The sequence below is a fragment of the Condylura cristata genome, unplaced genomic scaffold, assembly GCF_000260355.1.
Source record: "Condylura cristata isolate star-nosed mole 26May11 unplaced genomic scaffold, ConCri1.0 scaffold00016, whole genome shotgun sequence".
In the NCBI taxonomy this organism is placed as follows: Eukaryota; Metazoa; Chordata; class Mammalia; order Eulipotyphla; family Talpidae; genus Condylura; species Condylura cristata.
The window spans coordinates 5,449,027-5,476,882 of NW_004567117.1; the positions used below are offsets into that span (position 1 = coordinate 5,449,027).

The 27,856-nt window shown below is 38.2% G+C and overlaps 1 protein-coding gene across 4 annotated transcripts in view; it reads right to left on the reverse strand.

The window, feature by feature from the left end:
- PTPRM (protein tyrosine phosphatase, receptor type, M) overlaps positions 1–27,856 on the reverse strand; it is a 558,641-nt gene that overhangs the window by 459,252 nt on the left and 71,533 nt on the right. For all 4 annotated transcript variants that reach the window (XM_012725901.1, XM_012725900.1, XM_004683746.2 and 1 more), the window contains exon 2: positions 1,444–1,715. In XM_012725901.1, coding sequence (XP_012581355.1) covers positions 1,444–1,715 — 272 coding nt within the window. The remainder of the gene's footprint in view (positions 1–1,443; positions 1,716–27,856) is intronic.

Sequence of the window (27,856 nt, forward strand, 5' to 3'; positions counted from 1 at the left end):
GTACTTCTTTGATCTGCCTGTTCTGCTTCCCACTCTGTCTCTGGTGAAGCCTCTCACCGCCCCTGAGCCTCTGGCATGTACCCCAGTTCTGTATGTACAAATAAATAAATCTTTAAAAAAAAAAAGTCTTCTAACATTCTGAATGGTTGCAAAGTGAATTTTTGTACTTAAGTAACATAAATTATCCCTCTACTGTTAAAAATAATACTGTTTCTCATTTTTCAATATTATAAAAATCATTCTATATCCATGTAGTTAATTATTTTTAACAACTCTTTATGATTTTCTTAGGAGAAATTCCTTGTAGTACATTGCTAAATTTAAAGATGTATAAACTTTCACCATTTTCACAATGTATTATTAAAGTGTTATCTAAAAGAGGACTATCCAATATTTTTCTTTTTTCTACTTACTTTTGTCACTGAGCATAACCCTTTCCAGCTCCACCCATGTTCTATGTATGGCATGCATTTATCTTTTTGATCACTTAATAGTATTCCCTTGTGTATACATCCAACCTTTTTTGATCAAGTCATCTCTTTTGGGACATTTAGGTTGTTTATTTTATAAATAGTGTTGCAATAAACATAGAAGTGTAAGTTTCCTTTTGAATTGTTTTGTGAAGTTTGGCTGGATTTCAAAGATCTACAAAGAGTTCAAGTGACTCAAAACAATCTAGTCAAAAAATGGGCAGAAGACTTAAAGATACTTCTTCCAAAAGGCAATGCAAATGGCCAATAGGTATATGAAAAAAAAAAAAAATGTTCAACATCACTTAAAACCAGGGAAGTGCCATCTCAAACCAGTGAGAATGGTACATATTAAAACAAAAACAAAAACAAAACAAAACAAAACAAAAACAAAACAGGCAACAACAAATGTTGATGAGGATGTAAAGATAAAGGAACTCTCCTACACAGCCAGTGGAAATGCAAGCTGGTCCAACCACTATGGAAGGCTGGTGGTGGTTCCTTAAACTACTAAAAATGGAGCAACCATGTGACCCAGCAATTCCACTCCAAGGATCACTTCTTAGCACTAATTTATTTCTGAAACCTACTCACAACACATTGGCTTCCTCATTTAGAATCCAGTGCTGCATTCTCCAGGGCCAGATATAGCTTATGTTGAATAGAAAGTAAAATATCCTTGCAGGTAAAATTTCCTGACTTGCTGCATGTTACTTTTTCTATTTTTTTAAATCAATACATGTAAAAACAAGTTTGAATGGTGTTTTAAACTGATTTTTCAAAGGACTTGAACAACAAAGTCTTAATACACTCTATATCAAGTAGCATCGGTTTTTCTTATATTGGGGTAAAATAAAATAATAATAATAATTTAAAAAAAAACACTTGTAACCTTCTCTGATCATCCTAACATAAAAACAACTTATATTTTTTTAGTGTGCATCAAAACAGAAGTTGAAAACAAAGAGCATACCTGATAAAAGTTAGGCCAGAAAGTGCTAATGGCCAATTCTTCCCTGTTCCATGTACGAGTCGGGTCTCCAGATATATTCCAGATAGGACTCCCCAAAGGCCCATCATTGACTTTCACATAGACACTGAGTAAGCCGGGAGCAGAATTACTCTTACTGGATACAAAATAGTGAAAATCAATGCAGTGGGTATCATTTTCTTTAAGTTGAGGTAACAGGAGGTGGGCTTTCTTCCCCTCAGGTCTCCCCGATGTGTTCACCAACATGAAAGAGCCTGTGAAAACAAAATGAAGGGATGTCACACAGGGGCCACTACTTTTGGTCATTTCTTAAAAGCCACCCTCATGTACACAGGCTCTGCATATCTCACTGGGGCTTTAAAAATCCCATGTCTCCCATACCTTTTTTATAACCAAAGCACTCTCAAGATTAATGAAGGGAAAATGCCTTGATGCCATTGCAATTTGTCTCCAAAATAACAGAAATATGTCTGATTTACAGGCATGCACTGAGCAATCTGGTAGTCACCGGGCACACACGCTATCTAAATTAAAATCTGTACTGTTAAAACTCCAGGGCTTCTGCTATATGACCAACAATTCAAGTGCGAAAAAGCCACAGGAGTTAGTGGCATATTGTTTAGTATAAAAGTGGATCTTCGGGCCCTCCCTGGTGGTGCAGCGGGTTAAAGCACAGCACTGAGAAGCTAAAGCCACTTCTGAATGAGTTCGATTCCCGCCTGCCCCGGAGGTGACCACATGACCTCTCCTGACCCGCCCGCTGCTCCCCTCAGCAGTGTACTTTGTAGATCTGCCTGTTCTGCTCCCCGCTCTGTCACTGGTGAAGCCTCTCACCACCCCTGAGCCTCTGGCCTGTACCCCAGTTCTGTATGGACAAATAAATAAATCTAAATAAAAAAAAAAAGTGGACCTTCGCATCATCTGAGAAACTTCTATGAGGCAGCACTATTCTGCGGCAGTCCTACCATTTAGTAACGCATTCTCTTTCATAGTCTTATATAATCTAGACAGAAATAGCAGACTGGTCTGCTTGTGGGATCTTAGAAAACTTTATTGGCCTTATGATGCTCCTTGTGATCAATATAATGTGATTTTCTTGTAACGTAATACCACAGCACCACCCCACTACTATACTAAATGCTTCTCCCTAACAGTGTGGGCGTTTCCATGACAGGCGTAAGATGAAGCAGGCAGATGTAATCATCACCCCAGCCAGCAGACAGTCATTCTGAAAATTCCCTAAGTTCTTCCTGTTTTCACACCTTTGGTAATAACCTGCCCAGGGGTGCTGGTGAGCTTCCCTAAAATTCCAGCACATTTAGTCCCCATATATAAGAAAGAAAAATGACAACTAAAATACTACCCAAATCTTATATATCACCTAAAGAAAGATGAAGGCAAACTGTTGCAAAATAAAAGAGAAAACAGAACACCACAATTAAAAGGGAAGTAAAAGGGAAAACAGGTTAGTTTTAGCAGAGGATAAATATATTGAAACGTTGAGGGGAAAGCAGACCTAAATTTGGAGTATAAACATAAACACACCAGTGCGGGGTGAACTCCTGATTTTTGTTTTCAATTAAAATTTTTCTTACTGTAAACCACAACTTCAAAGTAGCTAAATATGTCTGTGTACAGGTGTGTGTATTAGTATATATCTACACACACACACAAAGATAAGTGTGTGTGTGTTATTTATAAGATATCTTAGACAGAAAAATAAGACCCTTTTCCAGGGAATTATCATAACAACTATATAAAAAATACATGCAACCACCCTTTATAAATAAATAGGCTATTGTTAAGGGATCAATTATTGAACATTTGTTTATGACTGTTACCCCTGCAGTGTTCGTATGGGAAGCAAGTTAGTGTTAACATTTAAGACAATAGGAATTGAGTCAGAGAGAGACAGGAAGCAGTTTATTCTGGCTTTAGGATGAGTTAGTGGTGAAACCAGAACTTTGAGGCTCTGAGTTTGCAGCCCACTACTCATCTTGCCGCAGCCCAATAACCCCATGTTTTTTCATATGCCATTTGAGCACATACGAAGAAAACAACAGTAAAGGGAAATTATAGCCAAATTGCAAACAAAGCAATTTCTCAAGAGAGGTGTGCTTTGCACCTGGAATATGAGGGTCAAGCCACAGAGGAGGGTTACCTAGTGAACACATATTCCAGTGGGAAGGAGGACCCTCAAACACAATTTAAGAAAGAGCTGGCATCAGAGAAAGGGAGCAGTAGCAAGAGAACGTCACCAAAACAATTTGGGTTAGCCATGTTCTACAAAATGTATATACAGGGTTGACCTACCCTAGCACAAACCTGAAACAGACTGTTGTTTAAAATAGGAGTTAAAGGCCCTCCTTGGTGGAGCAGCGGGTTAAAACACAGCACAAAGAAGCTTAGGCCACTTCCGCATGAGTTTGATCCCCGCCTGCCCCGGAGGTGACCACATGGCGTGGCAGACCTCTCCTGACCCACGGGCTGCTCCCCTCAGCAGTGTACTTCATCGATCTGCCTGTTCTGCACCCCACTCTGTCTCTGGTGAATCCTCTCACCCCGCATCTCTGGCCTGTACCCCAGTTCTGTACGAGTAAATAAATAAATCTTTAATAAAAAAAGAATAGGAGTTAAAATTTATACTGAAAGCAGGTTAATTCCACACTCTTATCATCTGAGACTTGGTTGCCTGCAACATAGTTGCCATGTGCATTCCTGACTTGGCTGTCCTATGCCAAGGCCATGAGGTTAGCTGGTTTATCACCAGAAGCTTGAGGATGGCCACACTGCCAAGAACAGTATATCCTAACATATTTCTAGCGATTAAACTTGGTATACATATCAGGGGAGGTAAATAAGTAACATAAGAAAGTGGCAAAGTAGAGATTTTCTGTATCCTGTGAAGTTCAGTGTGAACCCTTAGATAAGCTGAAACAGAGGAGTTTCTTCTCACATGTTACCATAAACTGGGTTACTTTCTGCCATTGCTGATACAGGGAAAGATTGTTTTCCCAGTTACACAGTATTTGTTCTGACATTCCGACACAAAATGTTTCTCAGTTTTCTCAGACAGTTTCTCAACAGTCTGAAGTATGCAGACATGGTTATCCTGAGGCCAGGGTGCAATTCACAGATAATCCAAGTCACCAATATTCTACTGAGCCCCTTTTTTGGCGCGAGCTCCGCTGTGGCCCAGCAGCAAGGAGGTTCAGTGGAGTGTGCCTGGCCTGACTGAGAGGCGCACAAACTGCACAGGTTGTTTCACTCGCCTGTGGGGCTTGGGTTTTGAAATCTGCACCAGATTTGAAAGTGCCTCAATCAGTTTTGAGCCCATGTTGGCATCAACAGCATTTGAAAATGGTGCCAGTTTTGAAAACATGCCAATCATGTTTGAAACCAACACACCCTAAAAGTAAAAAAACGCTGGGGAGCAGGTGGATTCAGACACACACTATCACCTGGGACTCTGATCACTTCAGCGCTCTGCCTCTCATCAGACCATCTTTCCTGTCAGTCTCAGCTGGGAAGACCTTAACTCCTGGTCTTCTGGCAATGCCCCCGGACCACTGTGCCTGCCTCTGGCATAACAGACACTGCCTGCTAACCTGGGGCCTCTGAGAGCTGTCCACCACTGCCTAATTCTCAGCATTGCCTGCTGACCAGCGCCAATGGCCACTGCCCATGCCACCTCCACTGCTGTATCCTGCCATTGTTGCCTCCAGCATGCCCCAGCCTGGCCTCTGGACTACTGCTGCTGGCTGCTGTAGCTCTGCCTCACCTGGGAACACTTCCAGTTGCCATCGTGAGCTGGGTCCCAGTTCACACTTAACAGCTTGCTCCCAGCTCTGGGCTCTTACTCATTGGGCAGCACCATCTTCTATAAGCAGTTTGTGGTCTGGTGTATTGGACACTGTGAACACTAGTTGGGGTAGCACAGATGTGGTCTTAGAAATTCTTTCCTATTTTGTTTAACCTCTCCCAAAGCCCCCTTGTAAATAAACCAGGCTGTTATGCTGTGAGTCAGAGACATGCCTTGCAATTGTAAGCACACAGGTGAGGACCCATGAGCTGTGACATTTCCCAGGTTTGCACAGTTTCGCTTTCTTTTTCCCTTGTTTGAGTCAGAATGCAGTCTGTTCCGCACCTGGCATGCTTCTGCAGATAAGCTCAAAGAGAAATGGCAGTAGAGGAAGATATATACATAACACAGTAGTCCCTCTGGGTCATATAAGATTTTTTAAGATATTAAAGTTTTGAAGTGATCAGGGGCAAATTCTCAAGTGAACAGATTTGTGGTGGCAGTTAACGCTAAAACCTCCACGAAATTATCTTTGTTTAGTGTAAGAAGAACTGGCAAGAACTTTTGTGGTTTCAAAACCCAGTATTCTTTCTACTTTGTGAAGCTATTTGGGAAACTTAAAGAACAGATGAATACACTGAAGCTTCCACTCCTTTCCTGAGTTTATAAAGGAAAGAATGTTTATTGGTGAAGAAGACAAAACTGCATCATATTTTTAAGTAACTGAAAGTCTTAAATGAAAGGAAATGACTGTAAGGAACTCTAGTAGGAAGGAAGAGCTGGAGGACAGAAGGCAAAAGATGGATTTACTGGAATTCTAACTGCCAAATGGGAGTTAACACAACCAGTTTTTTTTTTTTTAACTTTATTATTTTTGTGTAGAAGAACTGAGGTGTAGGTCAGAGGTGAATTCTGGTGGGGACTGAATTCAGGCCACAGTGGTGACAGCACTGACACCTAACCCCTAGATCGCCAAGGAGTTCCAGGATTTTTTATCAGTGTTACTGTTTTTGTTGATTCTCTCACTACCAAGCTGCATAGAGCTTGAGAAACTGTCTCTAACCATATTCTTCTTATAAGTCTATCACTTTCAGTGTGTGACTTCATGAAAATTAGTTTTCCAAGAACATATGGAACACTGATAAAACTGTCTACTTAGCTGCACTGTCCCTTCATTTGTTCTCACACGATTCCATCCCTACCACCCCCATTGTCTCAGGCATCTCTCTTCCTCCAAACTTCCCAGAAAACACATTGAAGTCAACAATCATGATTCTTTCGAAGAAAAGTCCCTATTGAATACCTGTTCGATAGCCCCTTCTTTGAGCAGTCCCCATTTTTTTCCTTCTCCCAGGTTCTCAGTAGGCATTTTTTTGAAGCCCTCACAATTTTGTTTAATGTATAGAAGGATACTGAGGACAATGCTTGCCTCGTGGCATAAGGTTAAACATTGCTGGTGATTACTGTCATAACTGTCTCCTCATAGCTACAGAGATTGAATAGCTTCTCCAAAGTATCTGCAATGAATTCTATATATTTCCATCTGTCCATCTTACAACTATTCTGTGATTCTAGTCTAATTCACCCAACTGGTCATTTTTAAGTTTTCTTTATTATTAAGGAACATTAAGATTGAAACATTGAAAAAAATTCTACTCAATTAATCTTTCTTCTACATTGAAGATTTGGGAAAGAGTTCTTTATTTCTGTGTGTGTCTATGAGGACTCATGACTTCAGAGCACAGAACGTAAAATATCAGCCAATACAAGTATTTCCTGATAGTGCTGCATGGCTGACTTATGGTAAGCTTATGGGAGAAGGTGTGAATGAGCAACCCCAAATCCTGGGTAAATTTGCAGTTGTGCTGAAAGGAATGGCAGGTGGGATGGAAGAAATGCCTTTTAGTGGTTTGAATTTATCACCTACCTTCTATTTAAGTCAACTCACCAAACCGATGTTTAAAATATTCAAAACATTTATTTAATTTAACTTTAGAGCATCAGTATGCTATTTAAAAACAACCCTATATGGCTGACCGTTAAATTTTTACCGTCTGCTTTACTGTTTTGACTATGAGGAAATGCATTTTCAAAGAGTAATTGGGACTTTTTCTGCCGGTCCCTCCCTACCTGAAATTTTTCCCCTATAAAAACACTCTGAAAGGGCAGATAAATAAAAGAAACCACAGTTCAAACTACCATAGGAAATCTGTTTATGTTCAGATAATAAAACACCATTTAAATAATTAGCATAAAGTAGAATCTATATTGCAGACAACTGAAAAGAACTCTGTGGTGGAATCAGAGTTCTTTGAACTGATCCTTTAAAAGTTACTTAAGGAGCCTCCCTGGTGGTACAGAGGTTAAAGTCTCAGCACTATTAGGCTATCACCAGCCACTGAGGCAGGAGTTCGATTCCCTGCCAGGGAGCTAACCCACATGGCCCAGAAGATCTTTGTCTTTCCCCTACTGCTCCCCTCAGCAGTGTATTTAGGAAGATCTACCTGTTCTGCTCCCCACTCTATCTTTGGTGAATTCAGTCACCTTAACCCCTGCATCTCCTGCCTACACCCCAATTCTTGTATGCATAAAATAAATAAAAATACTTTTTTTTGGGAAAAAATTAAGAATGATTCTTTGATTTCCCTGAAAAGAGAAAAATTCTAATGAGCATATGGACTGTTCGCACTCTTAAAATCTTTGAATGAAATTTAGCTTAATTATATCTACTCGCAAATGCTTTTGACCAGACTATCTTCCATCATTGTTTATGATAGCAGTAATAACTACATATAATTAGTTATTCCTCTACCCCATCATTAAACATTGCATTGGTCAGATGGAGCTCTACATTTTTACTTAATTTTATCTTTTAACTGTATTTTTTTTATTATTATTGAAGTAATGTGGTTTATAACATTGCATATGATCTAGGGCTACAAGTTGTAATTTTCAGATGAAGGTTAACACACCACACCTAAAGAATCCACATGAGCATTCTTCCCATATTTGAGAAACTTTGGATACACGACAAAAAGGGAGTATTTTCTTCTATCAGCAGGAGAGAGAATTATGTTAGTAGACACACTTTGGCTGACAGAGAAGTAACACTTATGAACTTCAAAGCTATTAAAATTCATTTTTTTAATTACTTAGGTTTAGTGAAGGAACACAGATCATTGTTCTTTCTCTCCTTTGGCTGTTCCATTTTCAATTTTTCTTCTATAACCATGCCTTCAAATTTGTGCATTTAGCATCCTAAAGCTACATAAAAAGTTTTCGAATCCCATCTTTGCTGGCATATATCCTGACTAGTTTGCATCTTCCTTCATGCTTCTTCTAACTTAATTTAGATACACCAGTTGTAACAATTCAGCTATGTAGAATAGCACTTCTCACTCCTCAATCCATAATAATTTTAATTTTTTTAAATTCCCCAATGCATCGCAGAACAAATTTATTTATGTAAGATAAAATAGACAGAGGTTCTAGAAAAAGAAAACATATGCAAAGTACAAGCCCAAATTACACAAAATTACTCTGTCAAATTCCTATAAAAATATCAAAAGACTTGCTTTCAGTGTTCACAATGGTCAGAAGAAATAATGTATGAACCAGCTCTGACCTGCAGACCACACTTGGTGGCACAGGCTAAAAGTGACAGCACAAGGCATTCTTGGTGACACATCTACAGTGTACAAGGAGAAGACTGAAAACAGACAAACTGAAAAGAATTTAAAAAAAAAAAAAGTTCTTTTTTGAACACAAAGAAAATGTCTATATAGCCAAACTTTGAATATGAAAGAAAGTAGAAGAATGGAAAGCAGATAGACCAAAAAACAAATAAACAAACAAACAAATAGAATTTGTGTGAGTGGAAAAAAATGTACAAGAATGAATACAGGAGAGAACTGACTTCAAGAAAAGGAGAAAAGGACGAGTACTCAGTAGGTCATGCCACACAGAGCCCCCGCATATGTTAGCTGCTCTGGGGGAGAAGGGAAAAAGGCAGGTACGCAAACACCCCCAGTGCCTAGGCTCTGAGCACCGTCAGCTGCATCTCATTAATCCTCCCAACAGTGCAACTTGAAAGAAATGAAGAGAACAGCTAATTTCACAAAGGGGCCCACAAACAGCATCTGACAGAGTCGAGGCAATTGGAATTTTTTATGTTCAAAATCAGAAAGAAATGCTCTAAAATCACCATTTTTCAAACATTTTGATTACAATTCATAGTATAAAATGCATTGTATACTGCAACCCAGTACACAGACGATGTTTTGTGTGCATGCATTCACACATACACACACATTTTCAGATACAAAACTTTCCAGAGGGCCCTCCCTGGTGGCGCAGTGGGTTAAAGCATAGCACTGAGAAGCTAAAGCCACTTCCATATGAGTTCGATCCCTGCCTGCCCAGAGGTGACCCACATGGCATGGCAGACCTCTCCTGACCTGCCTGCTGCTCCCCTCAGCAGTGTACTTCATTGATGAGCCTGTTCTGCTCCCCACTCTGTTTCTTGTGAGTCCTCTCACCACCCCCACACCTCTGGCCTGTACCCAAGTTCTCTATGCACAAATAAATAAATCTTTAAAAAAAAAAAACTTTCCAGAAAAAAATTATTTTACTATCTTTCTATTGTGAATATGTATTACATTCCTGTTTTCTATTCTACCTTATTTCACTTGCAAAATAAAGAAGTGCATGAATGCTACATGCAACCCACAATTAAGTTCATGGCACAAGGAGTGCCTTATGAGCACACTGTAACTCCTTCCAAAAACCTATATATATATATATACATACACATATATATACACACATATGTACACACACATACATATATACACACATACATATACACACATACATATACACACATATACACACACATTTATACATACACACACATAAACTGTGTGCTGCCTTTTCAGAGAGAAGGCTTTTTATTTTAAGTCATAATTTTAAATTTGATCTCATTCCTCAAATATCAAAAGACCAGATTCCATCCCTCATCCTGCTCCCTCAGCAAGTACTAACAATGTTCCTAAGGAAGATGTCTTTTCTGATAAGAAACCTTGTGAAAGAGGGAAAATGAAGGCCTGTGGAGAAATAAATGAACTCAGGAAGCAAAGCTCAAAGGGAACAAAGTCCTCTGCAGGGAGGTGCCACCGTCACTTTAAAAATACTGATTAGCACCCATTTCAGCCTGATGCAACCAATGTCTCCACAGCCACATTTATGTTCTGCACAACAGATGTCACACATCCTTCCTAAGCTATGCCTCTTCCTGTATGCTCCTGACAAAGATTTAATCCTAGCACAAACACAGAATACTTCCCATTAGAGAATAAAATTTTAGTGAAAAAATTCTTCACCCAAAAGTCATATTTTGCTTTCTATTTTACACTCTCTCTTCTCACCTGTCATGTGGATTTTTGCCACTGGACAAGACCATTTCTAAGTTGCAATACTTTTATTTTTTTTTAACTCCTAATATGCTGGTGAAAATGTAGAATTGGCAAAGAAGGACAACCTCACAAGCTCCTCACTTCTGGAATCCATTGGTTTTATATATGTCTAGAAACAGTTTGTGAATTTATGTCTACCAATCAGTTTCCTAGAAAATTCTGAAACCTAGTTGTCATATATATGAGAGAAAGGCCCAAATAAGCTCATGAAAAGTGAAGAAACCCTGGGGTTCCATTAAAAATGATGTGTTCTTCTTTCATAAGGGAAGTGAGGTTTTAGTGAAAACTAACTGTGCCACTGTGTGTCATCCAGAGAAACTGCTGCAATGACTTACTAGAAAATACTCAGTATGTGCCTCACAATTTATAAGTTAAGAAAAAGAGTAAACAAATTCAACCTTTTAACATTCTGATGATGCTAATTGATTGCATCCCAGGAAATAAGCCATACATACAATGGGAAAGTGACAGATTGACTGTTTAGAATGTTCTTAAGAGACTGCTTAATTTCCCATAAGTCAAGTTTTTTTATTGATTAACACCTTTAGACACTAGTGCGTTTCTGTTCTAAATCTCAAAATAATACAGCCATTATAATATAGACTTCTGCTATATTTGCCCTAAATTACTTAAATTACTTTAGATTTAGAGATGATTTTTTTAACTTTTTTTTTTTTTTTTAGTGACAGTCAACAAGCTAAGCTTTGCCTTGTTATGAGATGGAATTATACAGGCAAGAGTAGATGGTGGCACAGTAAAAACGCTGAGCTCATCACCTCCTTCAAACCGCACAGCTACATTGCAGCAGTGCAAAGCCAGTAATTCCTGAAGGAAAAGCAGACTTCTAGAGCAAATGCTAGTAGCAATGTCCAAAGAAGGGGAGCCCCTGCAAGCAAAGGAGCAAAGCAAACAGGTAGCCAGATGCTCAGCGGGCCCCACAAGTGGCAAAACAGGACTAGCAGTTAGCCCTGATGCGGTAGGCCCCACAGATCTCCCCAACCCCCAGGAAGGTCCCAGAATCACTAAAGACAGATTCCAGTGAGAGCACATCCAGATCCCTGGAAGAAGCCTAGACATAGATCCTGACAAGCAGAGAACAGGCCCTGCCAAGGAGCATAGATGTGACAAGCCCAGCAGAGGAAAGGCAGGGCCTATTCACCACTGGCTGTGGCTCTTGGAGCAGTGAGCCAGAGGAACACTGTTGACAGAGATAGTTTTCTGGACAGGAATGGGATTGAATTTCCCTTAGACAGCAGAGACCAGTGCAGACTTCAACAGGCTGACTGTGGGGAGATGCATGCTACACTGAACAGGAGGTGGATGGAGAGAAGAACCTAGGGCTTGTGGTCAGGGGTAGGTGACACCAGAGGCAGGGTAACCAGTTCAGCCAGGGACACTCTCTGATGTGACTCTGATTGCTCAGCTAGTCTAAGAAGAACTAGAAGAGTGGGGGAAACTTTCTCGCCTCTCATTCCTATGAATCACTGAACAATTTGGCTAACTTTTCTATGCCTCATTATCTATGAAATGGGAATAAAATTAAACCCATTTCCAAGAGGTTGTTCAGTCAACTAAATTAGGTAATTTGGTAGTGTCTGGTACATAGTAAACATGGAACAAAGTCTGGCCTTGACACCAAAATTTATCTAAATGTATTTGGTTTTAGTTCCAGAAAATGGAATTGCTACTCCAACATATTAGCATCTCCCACAATTAGTGTGTCAATGATCTTATGATTATATAGACTAATACCTTCACTAGCTATTCAACATGGTCAGGAGTATAAACCAGGCATGTGTTTCATTTTATTCTCAACATTTAAACATTAATTTTCAATATACATTATCATTCTAGTACGATTTAAATGCTGAAATTTTACCAAGTCTGAATTACAAATGCTTGTTTTTTATTACAATAGTAAAATGCTAAAATAATTAATGGTGATTGTGAAAGTTATTAATTGCACTACAAATCTAATTAATAAGAACTTTCAAATAGTTAAATACATGGGCAAATATATTAATTATTAATCGAAGGGTAGTTCTAAGCTAACATTTATATATATTTAATATGTACCGACATTTTCCTAAGTATTTTGCACTACTTTATATACATTAACTCTTGTATACTTATAGATGAAAAGAACACTGATGTCTACAAGACGTTAAGAAACTTGGTCAAGGTCATTCAACTAATGTAGATATGGCCTCTAAGAAAATGGCTCAGAGTCTGTGTTCTCAAGCATGATATTGTACTACTTTTCAGTTTAAGATGTAGCACATTCATTAGAAAATTGTAGGAAGAACATTATATCCTCTCAAGTATAGCTCACAAGTCAGCTATGGACATATAGATATAGAAACAGTTGTGGTACTGTTTTCAGACACTAAGTTGGGGATGGTATGTTACATAGCAAAAGGCAATATCTGATAGAATCTTTGTGATGTATGCACAGGGTTTCACAGACATGTTTTCTCCAACCTTGTCTATTTCTTAACATCTTCATAAAGTTTTAAATGACTTTAAAAACTTTTAAAAAGCTCACAATATCTAAATGAACTGAATTTTGGATCATGCTGTATCATTAAAGATCTATTACAAAAAACACAGAAAGAAAGAGAAAGGATTTACAAAGAAATGTACTAAAAACATGAGCAATGATTGTAAAGCCATCTTTTGGCAGGAATGGTGATATACCATGATGTATTTCACAACTTAACCACTGTCCCATACCACAGTTGTTATTCTGAAATTGTCTAAAGCTTTAGCTTTTCTCTTTCTTTTATTGTTTTTAACTTGTAGGATTTAGAGTTTGGTGCTTCCTTGGTGGCTTAAGGGCTAAATCTGAGCACTATCACTGCTATAGCCAGGGTGCTGACCCACATGGCACAGCAGACCTCTCCTGGTCCACCTGCTCTCTCCTTAGCAGTATATTTCATTAAATTTGCCTGTTCTGCTCCCCACTCTGTCTCTGGTGAATCTTTTCACCCCCTACATCTCTAGCCTAAAATCCCATTCTTCTATTAAAAAAAAGTCATATGTATTATTCTGAGTTTATCTGTGTAGAAGGGTACCTTTACAATAGTTTCACTATTAATATTAGGGTGCCATCAGAATATAAGTTCTATATTTCTATTAAAATCTAAGACTTTAGCATACCTCTCTTTCATCTTTCATGGAGTTTTAAAGCCTTTTGTCTGTCTGTAGAATAAGTACATTTCATATAGCTTAAATTTTAATCCATTTAAATTATTCATTTTATTAAACTCCTTTCAAAATGCACTCACTTGAACTTATTTGTTTACAAGACAAACTACTGTATTCCAGGAAAAAAATTACACACACACACACATATTAGTCTGTTATAATGGAATATAACTAGATAACACAATTTTGATCAACATCAAACTTATATTTCTTCATACTGGGTCACTTCTTCCCCTGTGGTTTAATTTTTTTAATATATTTTCAAAAATGACAAAAGTTATTCATGTCATAAAAAGTTAAAAATATTTCCAAGGAAAATTAACCATTTTTCGTCAAGCACACTTATACCCATAAACTTATGCCCTAAAACAACAGTTTATTTCTTTATAAAACCCTTTTCAGATACCTGCAAAAATATATGAGGTCAGTGGTCTTTTAGCCTTTTCTTATTTTATCCAAAGAATAAAAATCTACATGGACTTGTCACATCCGCCACATGATTAATTCTTTAAGCCAATATGGAATGCAGTCCCAGTTCAATGTTTAAAATACCTGGTACTGCAAAGTATACTGGATTAAACATCTACATAAATGTCTTGGTATTTTAATTCATGTAACACTCTGTCCCTCTACCAGGAAGTTGGCCAAAGGGCCAAAGGGTATATGTAGTATTAATTTTCTGGGTGTTTTGATTTATCTGATAACTGCTCCAGACATGTTTTTGCTTATGAATGGAAACTGTCAGTGGTCTATATAGAGTGATGCTGTCACTGCGGAGAACTAAAGAATAGCTGATGTGAAGTAAACCTCTCTTATCTAAACATGGACCATCATGATGCTTTCTTTTTCACATTATTATTATTGTTGTGTGTCTGTTGCCACTTAAAGAATATTTATTAAATATCTGCTATGTGCCATTCACTTTGCTAAGCACTTTACATCGATTCTTTATTTGGTGCCCTCAATAATGCACTGAAGGGACTTCTACTACAGTTTTATATTTAAAAAGGTTAAAAATCTTCCCCAAAGTACATTAAAAAAAAAAAAAGATTTTAATCCTGTCAGTCTGACTATAGAGTTAATGTTTGAACCCAACATATAAAGATTTCAGAGCACGTCTTGGGTCAGATAACCAAATGTTTGTGGCATCTGCTCTCTGGAGAAAATTAAAAATAGAGGAGTAAAAATGAACTGGAAACTATTAGAGTTAATTTCCACTTTAAATTACAGCTTTAAAAATAAAATCAGTTGGCTATCAAACTGCATGAGCTATTTTCTTATTGAAAAACAAAAATATGAAAACCATAATGGTTGGGATGGCAGTATGGAGCCAAGACTATTTCTATTAATTTTTTTTTACAAGTAAACAAAAAAAAAATCAGTGACAAAATGCAAGATGAGAAGATGATTACAAAAATCTGCTTTCTTAAATATACTAAGCTTCCCTGGAAACATGAATTTTAAATAAGACATTTAATACCATGAAAACAATTAGATCAATCCTTGGGTATCTCCAGAAGCCCAGAGGATATTGTTTATTCTTGTTGCTTCCTAATATAATAAAATGATACAATAGTATTCATGTGGCTTTACTCAAAAATGTGATTTAAGGTCAAATTATTCAAAACAGATGTCCAATTTCCTTAGCCTACACAAACTTAGAGAAGACAAACAATATCTGCTAAGTGCTAACAGAGCCTGGGGGTCAGAACCATTTGAGGTGAATCTTGGAGTCCTCATCAATGCTAAGCACACTGTCTCCCATCTCTACCTCACATGTTTTGTTAAGAGTCATCAAGAGCGCCATTCCCAATTCTATTATTGTATAAACAATACATTCATGGCTACTAGTTATAATATAGAAAGAAATGTACAAGAGTGAAAACCTATTGATCATTTTAGGCATTTTATTCAAGGCAATATTTTCTTTCATTTAAACAACATTTGTGTGACTACCTCAAACAAATATTGCTCGTATCTTAGAAGGAAAAACAGACCATGTAGGCATAAACAGTGGACAGAACTACAAAGTAACATGATCAATAATATATGTTTTATATTAACATATAGAAGAAAAAGTAAGAATAGTAGTAGACAATGCCAGTCCAAGGCAATACTGGAGAAACAGGGGCAGATTAAAAAGAACATGATGCACTATAATCAAAGATTTCTTTTATTTTTGCATGGATATTGAGAGGTTGGGAAAAAATGATGTCCAATATGATTATTAATGCAGATGATGCATAAGAAAGACATGCTGTATTATGCTGATACTGAATATATCTAACAAAAAGCAAAATAACAAAATCTGTACTTCCATTTCTTCCACCTTGCATATTACATGGTATATGGTTGGCACTTAATTAGTTGTTGAATAAATTTTCTGTAAGCAAATAACATTGTAAACAAGAAATAGCAATGAATGTATTTTTAAGTTATTTTATGTATTTTACTGGTAGGAATATATTTTCCTTAGTTTTTCCACTTCATCACTTCTATCATTAACACATTAGGAAGGAAGAGCAACCTTTAGGATTTTGCAAGTAACTCCAAAATACTAAATCCTTGTATGTATAGGCAGTATATGAAGTCTTACCAGTTTACAATTATAATCTATCTTCTTTCACTTTTTAAATTGATAAACATGAACCGAATAACCTCTGTGAGCCCGACACAGTTAACTGACATTGTTGATTCAAAGTAAAGTAAGACACAAGCCTCATTCTTCAGTCTAGGAAGGTAAACAAACCACTGACTGCACTGATGTGGTCTAAGCAGCATAGATTGAAGTTCCAACAGTCATTTAGAGCATATAGTAAAAGAGTAAGAGTTAGCTTGAGGAGATATTGTGATGTTTTTTTAGAGGAGAGCTGAGTCTCCCAAGATTTGTACTTATGCCAAAGGGCTAAGGAAAGTGAATCTGGAGTTTAGCCTTGTCCATTCAACAAACACATGTGGGATCCATACGGGAAATTGCCGCTGATATTTGTCATAAGGAAGACATGCCCTTGACCCTTCAGGGGCTTCAGTCTAATAGGGTAGGCAGCCATACAATCAAATGATTAGGAAAAAAAAAAAGTGTACATCAGATATAAACTCAGATCACTAAATGGCAGAGGCAGTGGCACTGCAGATTATAGTGCAAAACTGGAAGATTGCAGTCAGGGTAAGTTAGAAACCCCAACTTGACCATCAGTGAGGACTTTCAAAGCACCACACAAATACAATGATTTTCCTTATCGTGAAGTATAGAAAATACTTATGATTCACTTATTGCACTGTGCAAATTTTAGAAGGATTAATTTGCACTCACAATTGAAAGAGATTCACTTAGACTATATGAAGACTAGCACTTCCAGTTTTTTAGGAATCACAGTATTTCTTTCCAGCAGAACAAATGAGTTCTTCCAGAAACAATTGTGGTTCACATTAAAATGTTTTGTTCTCTAGAGCTTGACATTTTGCTTTTATAAAACTTTTTTCAAGAACGGCATTGCTATCTTAAGTGGTCTTCCAGGGAGTTGAACTCCCACCTGGCACACAAATAGGTCAGATACTTAAAACTAACCATTATTGTGAGGGGTTTGAAAGCTACTTTACCCCCATGAGAGTTAACTGCCAGAGAGACAGTTCTTTTGGAGAGTATTTTAGAGAACATCTTTAAACCTTTTCATTAGGCAGAATTATTTCCACACCCAGCAGAGAGAACTGAACTAAAGGCAAAGAATACTTGAAAAATCATTCAGGAGGAAAAAAAAACACAACAAAACTCAATCGTTTTATAACATTTTCATATAAAATAACTTGCTTTGATATTTAAACTTATTTTTCAGGTTTAAATTCTTACGTAGAGGGTGAAATGAGTTGATGTTAATCTACTCAGAATAAAGTTATCTACCATAAACATACAAAATTAAGAGAATAAATTCACAAAATAAAAACCCGGACCAGTCGAAATGAATACTTAGAGCCAAGCATTCATGTGAATGAGTCAGTCTATACTCATCAAATACAGAAAAAATATATTACTTGGTTTGTGACCCTTCAAAAATTCACAAGAAAGGAAGAGAGTGCCAAAAGCATATAAGTAGGCAACACCAAGGAAAATGAGTTGTCTAAAAGGAGCTCACTAAAAAATAAACATATATATCTAGTCACGTCAAAGTCAAGCATGGCAAGGGAGGGGTGCAGATAGTTATGAACATGTGGAAGGGACTATCAGGCCTGTGGGAAAACCTTTATATTCTTAATGATGGTCTAATCTACTACCAAAAGCCTAGCTATATTCAGCAACGAAAGGACGTCTGGTGGGGCTCAGAATATATGCACCCAAAAGTAATTTCAATTAAGTCCTTGTATTAAAGGGGGTCAATTGTTGACCAATGTGAAAGATTCAGCTATCCAAAATGATTTTAGCTGCCAAGGACATGTGAAAACATGCTGTGCTGTGTTTCAACTTTTACCTCACTTTTCATTTCAGAACCATCAGCTTAAGAGTGATGTGGAAATGATTAAGCTGCACAAGGCCCCACATCTAGAATATGGGAAGATCTCTTAGGATACTACCAATAAACTTGCCTTTAGAAACTTATAGAAGAATAGCCAAGTGTGGTCAGATAATAGTGAGTTCACGGCCTCAGAGATCTTCCTGCTGCTCATGAATCATTTCAGCTATAGCTTTCTTCCTAGCAAACAACTTCACAATGGTTTCCAGAGAGCTTTCTACTGAAAGTTAACTTACTAAATATGATGTGGAATAATAAGTAGTGCCATTACACTTTGGATTTTTCTAATGTTAGAAGAACAATACATCCCTTTATGTTTTTACAAACTCCACCCTTATCTCCATGCCAAAAAGATCTCATGCAATAGAATTACAATCCCAGCACACCATGAACCTGACCTCCAGAATGTGGGGCCACTGGAAACTAGGGACAGAATTAAGAGGCCATACTTGACTAATAATTGGACACTTGAATGTTCTGATTTTCTTGTTTTTTAGTTCTAACTCTTAATTTTTTAGCTCTGGCTTGTACCCTAGTACTACTGCTAGGGGATACATATAGAGACATTTGGAAGGCATATTTGGAAGACACATGTGGGTAAGAGACACATGGGGAGGCTGCCCTGCTGTTTGGCAGAGACAATGGCAGCCATAACAATGGCAGTTCTCTTGACCTCATGGTGGATTTTACAATGCACTTTGGATTTGAGATTTTTCCTTCTGCATCAGCTCTTTGGGACATGTCTAATACCTTTCTTATGGTTCCCTACCATAAAGTAACTTAGGCTCATGGCAAGTTTTCAGGCCACAGCTTCCCATCTTTGTTGTCACAACAACAAAGATGTCACAACAGGATGGGCATTTTTCACAACAGGATGGGTATTTTTGAAATTTTCTTTTATTAGGAATATCCTGTCTCCTCTCCTACCCTCTTTTCTATTCCCCTTCCCTCTTCTACCTCTACTCCCTCTGCTTCTGCTCCTTTCCTTTTTCCCTCTCTCTCTCCACACTAATTCTATTAAAAGCATTTCACATAACAGCTTGCACCCTTTGTCTTTACACAGATGGTCAGATCCCCTTTCAAAGTGTGCACCCCTTAACAGTTTGGGGTTATTGGAGTCTCTTGGTTACCCACTAACACTAACACTTCTAGATTGCAATAACTCACCTAGTTCAAAGAAGTGCCTAAAATGCTACATTATTGATACTGAAATACTGGGTTTCACTAGCACCTGGGATTCAAAAGGAAGTCCCTGCACAGGGCAGAAAGCTCTGAGGCAAAGAAGCTCCCAGACAATAAATGCCAGGGAAGAGACTGCTTTATCCTGTAAGGAGATAAAAGTTATAAATTCGATCTTAAACTGAGTTTAAATCATATATTACTTTATTTAATAAAGAATAATGATAAGAACACCATTTGTTTTTAACTTCACAACTTATAACTGGGAAAGTTTTGTTGTATTTATTTTTAAAACTGTGATTAAGTTTTGGAATCAATTTGTAAGTAATTAATATATAAAATGTTAGTATTTTATGTTGGTAAACGCAGAGGCTATATTTATACTAACCAGTTAGAATGTTATAGAATGCAATCCATAATTCATAATATATGGTATAATAAAAAAATAATACACCTGGTCTTTGTCTCTGTACTTGGCACAGAAATCCATTCCTTGGAACTCCTTTGAGTGACAGGGTGTCTTTGTAATGAACATGAGCTGAAACAGAGAGGGTCCCCTCCATGACTTCAGGTTAAAAGCTGGTCACAAAAAAGACCAACCACCAGAATAGAAAAGTGGAACTGTCAGTACCCCATCCAATCCTTACACACCTCAGGGAGGGGTTAAAAAAGTAACTGTTTTGGATATTGAGCTCAATCCTGTGACCTACTGTCTAATCAATCATGTATTTTAGAAAAGTAAAAATAATAAAAAAGGAACAACAGATCCAAAATAGAGTAGGTCATATGAAGCTCCAACCATACTTAAAAGCTAACTAAATCACAGTTTCAGCTTCTCCCAAAAGTGGCAATTTAAACTAACCATTCTGGAGTTTCTTGGTGGTCAGCAATAGTGTGGTAATCTTCACGAAAAAGATCCCCCAACCCCCCTAAAAGCAGGTAATTTTCCCTGAAGCAATTTTTTTTTTTTGTAAAAACCTTGTCTCATCCTCATTCCAACTATAAAATCTTTCCATCGTATGCAACTTCTTGCAGTACCTTTCTATCTGCTAGTGAATGCTACCTGAATCATGAACCATTTATAAGGACATTGAGTGTCTGGATTCTTCTTATTAATATATGCCTAGGTAATGCAACCTTAAAAAGCAGCAGCACTTCCTAAGAGGGAAGCACACGGATGTGCCGGCAGGGGAGCATGCCCAGGTCTTCAAGGAGGCAAGAAGGGAGCTCTGTGTTGTTCTCCCCTCACAGCACCACAACCTTGCAATAGTATTCTATCAGGGGATTCCTGAGCTGTATCCTTTACAATAAAACTAGTTCCTTCTGAATACTTTTTCTGAGTTCTGTGAGTTATTCTAACAAGTTATTTAACCTAAAAGGGGTCACAGAAATACTCAAATCTGTAGCAAAGTCAGACAGATGTGTGGGTGGCCTGAGGAATCTACTGGCAGCTGGCCCTGACTAGGTATAGTTAGCATAGAGCCCACAAGTTAAAGGGCAAGGCCCCCCAAGAAGACTGTCTTTAATGCAGGTGCCAGATGCAAGTAGGGTTCCCAGGTCACCGACACTGCTGTCCAAGACAGCGTTGGTATTGGAACATAATCACCAGGCCCTCTTCTAACTTACACTGTCAGTCTAGGCACTCAGCTTGTCCCACATTACAATACAGCTATAGGAAATCACTGCAATCTTCCCCAAATGCCATATGCACATATGTCCATAAGATTCCATGTATTGAGTTCTGGAACGCTTTCCCCATTCTACATGAAGCAAATTGTTAGTCTGCCTGCAAAACTCAGATCAATCATCATCCTATATACATATATGGGTATTTCATAGAGATAGAAAGGATATTTCTGTTTGATATGAATGAACCAAGTAAAAAGAATCACCATCTTTATAGTATTTTGTTTTCCCAAAGAAGCCTCAACCTCTGCTAGTTCTCCTTTATCTTCCACAGACAAAAATAGTAATTTCTTTACATGCTACATTTCCAAGGCCTTGAACATCTTGTTACTTCCTCCCACTCCTACACCAGTGCTCCTGGATTCATGAATTCCTACTCTCCCCCTGCTCACAACTTTTCTAAAGTCTTATGATTCTTCTTCTCTTCCCATTTGTACCCACATTCCCACAATAGTACCAACCACAAACATGCATAAATCTGGATCTATAAACTAAGAAATTAATAAGTGGGAGTCTCCTTCAAGTTTGTGTTCATAGATAACTGATAGGGAAACAAAAAGTAAATAATTATGGTGAAATAACTCAAGATTTAGATATATCTATCTAACCAAAAGAGATCATAAATTTATAACTATGAAATGTTTGGAGTAGGATAACCAAAATATCAGCTGTACAATAGAAAACATCCAACAAATACTGCATTAAGAACATGCTCAGAAAACCATCAGTTCTGAAAGTCACTGGTCTAATAACCACCAGTGACTGGTCACTTTAATAAGGAAATAATTTCTGCCCTAGGGGAATTTAAAATCTAAAAATACTTAAAGCCTAGTCACTCATCTTTACACATGAAACCACCAAACCCCAGATCAATTAAATAAATTCCATAGCTTATAATAACTGTAAAAAAAGACAAGCAGTTAAGTGAAATGGTGGTGAAACTCTGACAACTAATGCTACTGTCAAACTTCTCTCCAAAGCTACTAGAAGATTAGAACAATACAGAATTTGAATCCCTAAATAGTTATGTGCATGTTTCACTGTTTTTATCAATTTTTCTAGTGCAACGTATCATCTGCTTAGAGAGGTACCGGCCCAGCCTCCCTAACCCCCAGGAAATTTTAGCCACGCAGGCTGCACATCAAACCTGCAGCTTGCGATATCACAATTCTGTATTAATGTAAGAACCATCATTCCTCTTAGATACAAAGTAAGGGGAAGTTATTTGGAGACTTAGTCACATTTACTGAGTGCACTTAGTCTTTTCAAGACAGTATTAACAGTCTTAACAGAACTAGCCCCCACAAAAGTGTCAAGTTAGTTTTCAACCTTTCTAACCTCATCTTACTTCTCTCACACACCACCCCCATGGTCATTCATTCATTTGTTTAAGAATTTCTTCAACTAAATCAGAGAAATCCTTAGGAGTACATGGATAAAATACAGAATGTCCATGAACTGAGAAGAATAAAGTTACATCTCAGTTTTTAAAACCTTCTAGCTAAATGTAGCATTTCCATCAAATATAATGCAGGCAGTAAAGCACGGTTGCATTAGCAGTACTTGTGACTCTGTCATCACTATAGTCAGATTCACATCACATTGCCATGTTACATAAACAATATTGGAATCACCACAGTTAATAGACAGACTCATTATGAGTGCAGTGAAAATGACATTCTGATTTTTTAAGATATGAATTCCTTCATTTCAATTTCATTTATTCCACTGTGATCATATGGCTTTATTTAATTCCTTTAGAAATATCATCCTGACAAGGGGTCTGTAGAGTTCACACAGCAAAGAACGATTAAAACCCATGCCTTTCTGTGATTCCCTTTCCTTTATGACTATTTGCATTTTAAAGATTTTTTTTTTTAAAGTCCAGGATTTCAGGCACCTACATAAGATATTATATGGAGGTGACATTTTCTCTCCAATGTTCCGTCCAACCTAACACCTACAAATTCCTGTATTTTTTTTCTGGTAAATACTGCATTTGGTATTAGGGTTGTTGGCTTCCTAGATGTAAGAGGGTGTATCTCTGTGTCTCTGTGTGTGTCTGTCTGTCCGTCTCTCTCTCACATATACACACACAGACACACACACACACACACACAGAGCAACGTAGGAGGACACAAGGGAGAATATCTTTTTGTGCATATTTCCTGACCACCAGAAAATCTAGGTCTGTAAGTACAGATGTACCTTGGCCTCACCAAAACAGAACTCACCTTCATAACAAGAGTGTCACCACTGCCACATTTGAGTTAAGTTCAACAGAAGCCTTCAAAGTATAGTGGCTTGTAGACATTTTTTTCTGTGTATTGTGTTGAATTTTCCAGCTTATTTCAAATTATCCAAAATAGGCTGCAGAAAATGATCATAGGCTGTGAAAATGATCATTAGGTGCTAGTATAAATATTTTAAAATATTACCCTGTCACTTGTGAAGCCCTGCTGTAATAAGCCAGATTGCATTCAAATATTAAAGACATGAAATTCCTCAGCGAATAATTGTTAGACTCACTTAGTTTTCATATTACTATAAATACTGAGTGTGTTTCATTTTAATCATTATTCTGTTTACGTTAAACAGAGAAATTTAAAAGTGAAAGCATATTTTTTGAGGGGATTTATAGAACTGCAAGCCTTGAGTTTTAAAAAATAAACACTCAGGGATGGAAAGAAAGGCCAAGAAATCCTACATTCATTAGCTCAGAACATACTTACTAATGGCCTAGCACTAAAGTAGGAGCTGAACTTAAAGATGACGAGAATAGGGAGCTGAACAGAGCATAGGCTCACCCACGGGGGATTAAAAATTGAACCTGGCTGTAGGGTGCACTGCGGGACCTAAGGAGGGACTGGAGAAGGATGTAGTAGGACAGTCAAGTCAGAAAAGGCTTCATTATCAGAGGAGGAAATTTAATTTAAACATATATTTATTTCCATAGAACTGGGGTATGTGCCAGAGGTATGGGGTGGGATAGTAAAAGGATTCACCAGAGGCAAAGTAGAGAGCAGAACAGGTAGATCTACTGAGACACACTACTGAGGAGAGTAGTGGGCAAGACAGGAGAGGCGTGCTGCGCCCTGTGGCAGAGATTGAAGTCATGTGTCAGTGGCTACTGACAGCTTCATAGTGCTGAGACTTAATCCATTGTGTCATTATGAGGTCCAAGAAGAGGAACTTTCAAAGGATGTGTTTGCAGTCTGTGCCAGGAATAATAACATCATTTGACAGCACCAATCAGTGTCATTCTTTTGAACTGGTAAGGACAGAGACCAGAGGGCAGGAGATAGTCGGTATAGTAAATACTGACAATCCCAGTTGGAACTGGAACTCTGCCACGCTTAAAGGATCACTATCCCTGGGTAAATTTGGCACTCATACAGATCCTCACGTGTTAAATAACACTACTCCATCACACATGTCCAGACAGTTGCCCTGCACATTGAGTAAACTGTACTTCTGCTAAAGGTAAGCATGCTAGAGGGGCAAGATGATCAGTAGAAAATGTGGGGATCAGATAATTCCTGAGTTTGAGGATAGTTAATAACTTTTTGCTGGTTTTCCAAACTGCAGATACCAGCTACTTTGCCTGGGATATAAGTCTAAGCAGACAAACCCCACTCTGCCCTCACTGAGCACATAAATCCCATCTGTTTATCTGAATCTGTTTCCATCTATCCCAAAAGGCTAAAACAAAACAAACAAACAAAAAATTCTGATAGAAATAAATACTTAGAATTCATCAAAGGTGAGAGCATGCCTTACATTTTCCCAAATATGAGCTCTGAACTGATTAGTCCTCTATCCCTATTTTAACCAGGATCCCTTGAGAACAGGACCTTAGAAAAAGACCTCTGAATTACCCAGGAAGGGCACTGAGGAGATGAGGAGGGGAAGGGGAGGGGAAAGCTGGTTACAGAGCTCGCCAGTTCTCTTGAGCACAGCAGGTCTGGCAGCTATAAAATCCTGAATCTGTAAACAATCTATCAGGGAGGAGGAACCAATTCATCTAATCTCTTCACTGATCAACAGTTGCCACATGGACACAAACCTCCATATCCCTGCTCCCCCAGCAGTGGAGTCCAAGCACAGGATGGTATGAACTGTAAAGAGAGGTGACAGGGGGTGCTGAGTGTTAGAGCTGAGAATGGCGATTGTCCCTCAAAAGCAGCATTAGAATGGGCAAGATGAGTGATGGTGGCCTGGACCACAGAGACATCATGATGACATGACTGACACAGGAAGGGCCATGTCCAGAGAATGCAGAGGTATGTGACCATCTCCCTGGAGGGATATCAAGGCAAAAGACGAAAGCCAGAAAGTAGCTGACAGATGAATGATCTGAGACAGCACAACATGTACATTCATGTGTGCATCACATAGAGCTACATATATGTGGATATCTAAGGTAGATGTTAAACACTTTGACTGTAGAACTGCATGGAACTCATCTTGCAGAGAGATACATAAAACAAAGGGTATCGGTTGAAATGTCTACCTTGATTAGTGGCATTACAATCTGTGAGTGAAATTGCTCAGAAATTACTTAAGGTTAGGTGTCACATTCCAGTACTTTGAAGCAGGAATTCAGAATTCACAAGCTGGCTCAGAGACTCCCTTTTGTAATCAAAAGATACAGTATTTTTAAAGCAATCACCTGATTAGAGTAACAAGAAATGACATCATGAGTTGTTCCTCTCTGGCTGCAGAGTGATGGACCACCTGTTCACTGGATGTCAGTGACAGGAGGGCTGGTTCCCAGACACCCTCAGCCCCTGGAACCAAAGAGAGGTGCCCACAGTCTTTGTCTAGTGTATGCAGCACAGAGAGCCAGCCTAGCATGTGATGCTCCAGGATAACAGCTGTCCTTCTACTTCTCACATCAAGATTTTCCAACAAAACATTTCCAGGCATTATGTGAAGTGTTTTACATGTAAAAATACTGTAATGAAAGCAAATTAGGGGGGCTCCCTGCTAGTGAAAGGGCTAAGTTTCAGTGCTAACATGTTCTCACCTCTACAGCCTGAGTTTGATCTCCAGCCAGGCAGTTAACCCACATATGCTGCAGCAGGCCTCTCCTGATCTGCCCGCTGCTCCCCTCAGCAGTGTGTTACCATAAAGCTGCCAGTGTGTCTGAAGTAAACTTCCTAGGAAGTAAAACTTCCTATTCTGTTTCTGGTGAATCTTCTCACCTCCCCCCACCTCTGGCCTACACCCCAGTTCTTGTATACATAACTAAATAATTCTTTTTTAAAAGAGGCATGTTAAATTATAAAAGGAATCCCCCTCACTTTAATAATAATTAAAAAATACAACAGTGATTCTGCTCTGAGTTTACTTAATTTTGCAGCTTCAAAGTGCTGCTTTTCAAGCCAGTATTGGGAAAGTAATCTTTTAACTGTGAGTTCCCTGTACCTAGCCTTTATTTAAATGATTTGATAAGAAATGTAAAAGTCCACATCAAGATATAAATCCTTAATAATATCTAAGATGAACCTAAGCTTAATGAGCTCTAACTTATTGCTGGAATATTTAGGGTTAAGTGTAAGAAACCTCGTAATTGGTGAAGTAAAAATGTTGCAAATGAAAGCTTCACCCTCTTTCTCTACTACTAGTAGGCTTTTCCCCCAATACATTAAAATAAGTAAGTTATTTCTTCTCTTTCTTCTGCTTTTGTGAAGGTTCCCTTAGCTGCTTCACCATTTCTATCTGAGGCTCTAAGAAAGGACACTATGATGTATACTTGTCTTCCTTTCTACCACACCTCAAAGTCCAATGTTTTAGTGCTATATTGATACAGAAAAGTTGACTCTAGGAAAAGCTACAATCAAGCTTCAAGGCAGGCACTCTGTTGCAAAGGTATGAGGCCACACACCCTGAAGACCAAGGCTCAAATCCTGCAGCACAAATGTCTGCTTAAAGAGCAATGAAGAGAAGGCAGAGCTTCCCCATCAAAGGCCTATTTGTTCGACCATAGAAACCCCAAAGGAAAGTACCAAGCCATGTCATCTCATTCCTCTCAATCATGTATTTATTGTAAGAATTCATTCTTTCCAAGCTTTCTATCAAGCAGCACTACTAAGCTTGGGATAGTAAGCTACCTATTAACACAGTTAACAGATCACAGAACCAATCAGACCTGACTTGCTTATGTTAATACAAGTTTTTAAAATTTAATCTGGCTTCTCTATTTTGATGCTTAAAAATCTAGTTTCTCAGGTGCTAATGGGCTAAAGCCCAGTGTCTTTAGCATGATATATAAGATCTTCAAATTGGGCTCAGCCCACCTCTTCTGCATTACCATCTGTCACCCTGCCTACTGGGTCCTTCCACCCACTCCTTGACATGACTTCTTCACTGATTCCACAGTAGAGAGAAGTCAGCAACAGACTGTGCAGGGAAAGAAAGGCTGTCCAGAAAAGATGCAGCTGAGTTTGAACAATGAGAAGGAAACTGTAAATAGTCTCAGTTCACAGGTTTCTCTAAGAACTACATGGGAATTACTTATAATCAGGTATTTTTGAATG